Source organism: Oryzias melastigma, linkage group LG2, assembly GCF_002922805.2.
Source record: "Oryzias melastigma strain HK-1 linkage group LG2, ASM292280v2, whole genome shotgun sequence".
Taxonomy (NCBI): Eukaryota; Metazoa; Chordata; class Actinopteri; order Beloniformes; family Adrianichthyidae; genus Oryzias; species Oryzias melastigma.
Window position 1 is genome coordinate 20,244,900 of NC_050513.1, and position 6,363 is coordinate 20,251,262.

The 6,363-nt window shown below is 46.5% G+C and overlaps 1 protein-coding gene across 7 annotated transcripts in view; it reads left to right on the forward strand.

Annotated features, from left to right (window-relative positions):
- The first annotated feature begins 438 nt into the window (after positions 1-438).
- dmd (dystrophin) overlaps positions 439-6,363 on the forward strand; it is a 94,669-nt gene continuing 88,744 nt past the window's right edge. For 6 of the 7 annotated variants that reach the window (XM_024263140.2, XM_024263145.2, XM_024263142.2 and 3 more), the window contains exon 1: positions 439-591. In XM_024263140.2, coding sequence (XP_024118908.1) covers positions 510-591 — 82 coding nt within the window. In that variant the 5' untranslated portion in view covers positions 439-509. Of the gene's footprint in view, positions 592-2,611; positions 2,760-6,363 lie in introns of those variants that run through there. The other variant, XM_024263147.2, reaches the window with a different exon arrangement.

Consider the following 6,363-nt stretch of genomic DNA (forward strand, 5'->3'; position numbering starts at 1 on the left):
TGTCGGCCCCCCAGCAGGCTTCAGCTCTTATTCTGGATCCCCACATTCAGCTGTCTGCCCCCGCCCCCCGGTCGTGTGGGGCTGCAACATTGTGAAGCTAATAATAAACATCAGCTGGAGGGGGGGGGGGTCTAATAATAGTGTTGATGAGATCACAGAGATCCACGGGGTGGATCAGATCTGAGATTCTTCACATTTCAGACCCCCAGCATGAAAAGTAGAGACCTGGGCTGTGGTCTGACCCAGTCCAGATCGTCACAGTTCTGACTTTGACCCACTTGGACTCCAGAGGGTCAAACCGCTGACGGGGTGTCCAGTTTAACGTGGTGCAGGTGGATGGGGCATCTCCTATTTAGGGTTAGAATGACCTCCACTCGCCCAGCTGCTCCTCTTCATCACTCACTCGGTGACAGCCCTCTCTCTGCTGCCAGTCTTCTTCTTCTGTGGTTGTTGCTCCTCTAAACCCGTTTGGACCCAACACCTGTTCGTCCCAACCGTCAGCTCTCACCATGGCCGAGGGCGCTCGCCCTGAGGATTACTGCGACGAGCCAGCAGAGGACGAGTTTGGAGAGATCATCAAGAGTCGCTCAGGTACTGGAGAGTGACCTCTGGTCCTCTGAGGGTGTGGTGATGGAAGGAGAGGAAGACGAGATGTTTGTAGAGCTTCTGAGGTAGAAGAATGACTGAACTCTGGTGTTAAAGAACTGTAGCAGATGGTCTTTAGGACAGAAAGACCAACATCCTTGTTTGGAAAAGCCCTGTGGTCGTTTCTGGTCTTCAGGAGATCTATAAGTTCAATAACTCCAGTCTGATGTGAACATCCAAATCCTTATTTTAAGGCTCTCATTGTCCCAAAACATTTTTAGAAATGTGATGATTAGCTGGTGAATTGAAGATTTTGGTTTGGTTTCTAGCTCAGGCGTGTTAGCTTTTAACATTAGCTCACTCATGTTATTTCATTCCTGTTAGCTTACACATGCTAGTTCATGACACTAGCTAGTTCATTAGGTCTTTTGATTTATTTCAACACTCCCGACATGTTTAGAGACGTTCATCTTCATCAGTCGTCACCAGGTGGTGACAACAGAACTCTAGACACTATGAACGTTACACACTAGCTGTGTTTCCATTACACATTTGCAGTTTGTAGTTGAAGTCCCGTGAGAATCACATTATTCATCCGTGCTTGTTGATCCATGTCATGCCTCCTCCTCTCCAGGAGATCTTGGTGATTATCTTGTTCGTTACGTGCCTTTTCTTGATGGAAATCTTCCAGGAGTTGTAGCAGTGGTGTTAGCTTAGCTTGAAGCTCCAGCAGCACTGCTAGCTTAAATTGAGAGAGAACAGCAGGGGTTAGCTTAGCCTGTATGTCGGCTAACGCAGTTTTGAGCTCTTCCAGATCAGCTTCAAGATTTTTCTTTGGTGCCATGTTCAACTCTCCTCGTTGTGGTAGTTGTTGCTGCCGCTCGGTGATTAAAGTCGCTTAAACGCAACTTTAAAAAACTTTAAAAGCCGAAGAGTTGAGGAGAGCTGGAGACACACGTCTTCTCGTGACCCGGAACCGGGAAAAAAAATAGTTATAAATAATCTTTAATAATAATGTATATAATAATCAATTATAAATAGTTCTCTGTGAACTCTAGGACATAGTTTCTGCAGAGCGGTGTGATGAATCCTTCTATAACCTGATCTATTATAAATAGTTCTCTGTGAACTCTACGACATAGTTTCTGCAGAGCAGTGTGACGAATCCTTCTATAACCTGATCTATTATAAATAGTTCTCTGTTGTCATGGATGGTGGTGTAGGACCCAAATGCAGGAGACAAGACTTCTGGCAGATTTACTTAATAAACTCAAAACATGACCAAACCAGTGCTGTAACAGAACAGATGACCTGACAGTGAGAAACTGAAAACCAGACACTTAAATACACTGAGGGTGATTAACTAAATGAAGACAGCTGTGGGTGATTTAACCTGAACATGGTGGGACTGACAGGGAAAAACAAAACATGACAAAACTTAAGCATGGATCATGACATCTGTGAACTCTAGGACATAGTTTCTGCAGAGAGGTGTGATGAATCCTTCTATAACCCGATCTATTATAAATAGTTCTCTGTGAACTCTAGGACATAGTTTCTGCAGAGCGATGTGATGAAACCTTCTATAACCTGATCTATTATAAATAGTTCCCAGTGGTCTCTAGAACATTGAACTCTAGGACATAGTTTCTGCAGAGCGGTGTGATGAATCCTTCTATAACCTGATCTATTATAAATCATCTCTTCATTCTGTGTCCTTGTCTAGGACATAGTTTCTGCAGAGCAGTGTAAGTTCAAACCTTCATAGATATGAACCGTCACAGACATGAATTCCTCTAGAATAAAAACACAGGTGGTCGCGTGACGTCACCGCCGGAGGACTGAAACTTTCTGCTGTCAGGAGTTGTACGTGGACGTCACGTGACCGCAGCTCCAGCAGATCAGGAGGATGAAGACTTTGTTTATCTGACGCTCCTCTTCCTCGCTGTCACCTCGGGGGGGCTGCGTTCTGGGGCGGGGGGGGAGGAGTCAGCGGCACCGGGAGGCGGTCAGACGGTCAGAGTTCCGGTACCGGCGGAGCATCTGGACGTTCGGGGTGCAGCCTTTGCAGCGGAACCGTCTCGGAGGTTCGGTTCGTCTTTCTGAGGCTCTGTCGCTCCTCTGCGGACCGGGACCTGAGCCAGGATGCGCGCGCCACCGCGACCCGCTCCCAGGTGAGCACCTCCACCGCACGCGCTCACTGATGTCAGGATTTCAGCTAAAATTCCTGCGTGTTAACCGAGTTCCCCAAACGTGCACGCGCCTGTGGGGACGTGAAGAGATGCAGACGGAGAGCCCGCGTGCTGAGTGACACGAGCGCATCGGTGAGCGAGCGCGAGGGCTGGAAGGCAGAGGATTAGTCCGGTTTGAATGTGATCGGACATGCGCAGAAGGGAAGTTACGGTGAAGCGGATTCTGTGTCAAACTTTGCTTTGCACCCGCGTGTGCGCATGCGCTGTGCTCCTAAATGGAGAAGACTGTTGCTCATCAGCACTACACCTACGGCACTGTCGCTGGAGGAAACAGGCTGTAAGGAGGAAACGGGAACAAACAGGCTGACAAAAGAAACAGGCTGGAAGAAAGAACGTGTGTGGCTGCTCTCAGTGTCATTGCCTGGGGTGTGAGACTCGTGGTTTGTGTCTGGGGATGCTCAGGGCCCCAAGTTCAGTGGTTAGACCCTCACCTGGGGCCGGGGTGGTCTGGTGTAGTCTGGGTCTTCTGTAGTCTGGGTCTGGTGTAGTCTGGGGCTGGTGTAGTCTGGGGCTGGTGTAGGCTGGGTCTTCTGTAGTCTGGGTCTGGTGTAGTCTGGGTCTTCTGTAGTCTGGGTCTGGTGTAGTCTGGGACTTCAGTAGTCGGGGGTGTCTAGGGCTGGCGAGTGTAGGGCTGGGGTAGTCTGGGGTTGTGGGTGTGGACCCAAAAGGACATACAAATATCAAGTCCTCAGCTCTGTGTGTTCTGCTGCTGGACAGGACGGGTTAATTCACAACATAAAGAAGGACCTCCAAAACCCGGTTCAGTTTTCTAGAACAGGGAATCTTTAGGATTAGTTGGGATTGAAACCAGCTGAACCCTCACTGGTCTATAGGAACAGGAAGTGCACTAACCAGTGGGTTGGTTCAATGGCTGACTGTGTATCTCTGTCACATCTTCCTTAAGAGAAAGTGAGGGCATGTCATTAAAATGTTTACCATGCATAAAAACATATTAGTACATCATAACATCATCAGCATACTTTGAGTATACTCAGTATACTCTGAGTGCATCATCACATCAGCATATTCTGACAACATCATCAGCATACTCTGAGTACATCATCAGCATACTCTGATTACATCATCAGCATACTCTGATTACATCATCAGCATACTCTGAGTACATCATCAGCATACTCTGATTACATCATTAGCATACTCTGAGTACATCATCAACATACTCTCATATCATCAGCATACTCTGAGAACATCATCATACTCTGATTACATCACCAGCAAACTCTGAGTACATAATTACATCATCAGCATACTCTGATTACATCACCAGCAAACTCTGATTACATCATCAGTATACTCTGAGTACATCATCAGTATACTCTGATTACATCATCAGCATACTCTGATTACATCATCAGTATACTCTGAGTACATCATCATCATACTCTGACTACATCATCAGCATTCTCCCATTACATCATCAGTATACTTTGATTACATCATCAGCATACTCTGATTACATCATCAGTATACTCTGAGTACATCATCAGCATTCTCCCATTACATCCTCAGTATACTCTGATTACATCATCAGCTTATTCTGAGTACATCATCATCATACTCTGACTACATTATCAGCACTCTCCCAATACATCATCAGTATACTCTGAGTGAGCTAAAGGTTCACGTTCAACCTGTTTTACATCTGCAGTGATGCTCATCCTCACCTGTGGGGGCGCATTACCTGGTGTGCCGGGCTGCAGCGGCGTATGCTTCAGGCACCAGGTGTATGCTGGGATTTGTCACAGCGGCTGGCTGAGCTGCTCCCATCTCATTATCCTTCTTACACAAGGACAAACCTAATCCCCCCAGCTCTTCCTGAGTGCTGCCTGCATTGTTGTCATTCCTGTTGCTCTTCTCTACCTGAGCGGTTGTTGCCCTGAAGTTCATGTTGTGGAGCCCCCCTCCTCTGATCTGTCTTTGTCTTGCTGCCTGATTTGCTTCCCCTTCTGACTGACAAATATGTTGGGAGGCAGAACTTCCCTGCAGGTGTTCATCTCTCTGTTCGTATTTTCTAATTCTTTCTTTCTGCTAGAGATTTGCTCTGCAGCATCCTGAACCAGAAAGAGGTCAGAGGTTCCCGGCTGCCCTTTATCCCTCTATCTCTGATAGTTTGTCAAAGGATTGAAGTGTGGTTCTCCTGTTCAGTGGAGCTGATAGTCTGGACCTTCTGGAACACATGAACAGCTGAAACAGAAGAACTCATCTGTTTGCTGCTCTAAGCTTTTGGTCCGTCCTCTTCTTGTTATACAGACGTAAAGCCTCAAACGAGACTGACAGTCTATCGATGCATGTCTGCGTATCTGTCGCATGTCTGTGATCAGATTTTCTTCAGATCGGTTCTTTACTGAGATCCAGATCTGAATCCAGACTCATATAATCTTAGATAAAGACTATATGAGAGTAAGCGAGTCAGGTTTGGTACTGTGAATAAGATCTGGAGGAGGTACACAGTACAGGCTGTAAGATCAGCTGCTGTAATACTCATTCAAAAGCAGCTTCAGGCTGATGCAGCTGAAACTGAACCAGACAGAACTTTATCTCATAATTTTACCGCCTGTGATTCTTAGTGTCTTATCATCTCTAGCTAGTATAATTTGTAGGGCTGTAACGAGTATCCAGGTGCTCGGGTATTCTCGATTTGCTCCTAAAAATTCGAGTACGGATATTCGCGACGTCCAAGATCGCTGATTCACGATATTTATAGATGTAATAAAATGTAGTGAAATATGATCAAAATATCATCTGGGGACCATGTATTTTTGCTCTGAAATGCAGATTAATGATGAATCCTTCTATAACCTGATCTGTTATAAATAGTTCTCTGTGAACTCTAGGACATAGTTTCTGCAGAGCGGTGTGATGATCCGCAGAAAGATGAACAGAAACATGGATGTTTGTTTAGAGCGGGGGTCTGCAACCTGCGGCTCCGGAGCCGCATGCGGCTCTCTAAGCACCGCCTTGCGGCTCATTGGCGCTTTTTCAAAAATGTTTGAAAATGAAAAAAAAATGTTGGAAGGAAATATATTTTTGTTTTAATACGATTTATGCTGGAGTACAAACACACAAACATACTTTACGTTTTCCATTTTTTGTGAGATGAGTGTAGGTGTTTCCACACCGGCTGAGTCAGCGCGCAATCAAGCCACACCCACAATGAAAAGTCAATGCTAATGCGCAGAATTCCTGCCTGTGCGTCTGGAGCGCACGTGAGCGCACGTTGCTACGCGGGTTTTGAAGTCAGGTCGCGAGCTCCACGTACAAATCGGCACGCATTGAGCGCGCTGAATCTTCAATCCGGTTCAAGATTTCCGAGAAGCCCCTGGCTGCAGCCTTGAGATTTCCACACACAGTCGCAGCAGCGCAGAGCTGTGACCAATCAAGCAGCCGGATTTGGGAGCTGCTTGTAGACGGAGTCTGCTTCAAAGCACAGAAGGAGAAGGAGAAATGAATCATTACGGTTTGTGTCCGGTCAGGTTAATATGACTCCAAGATGAGATGAGCGCTA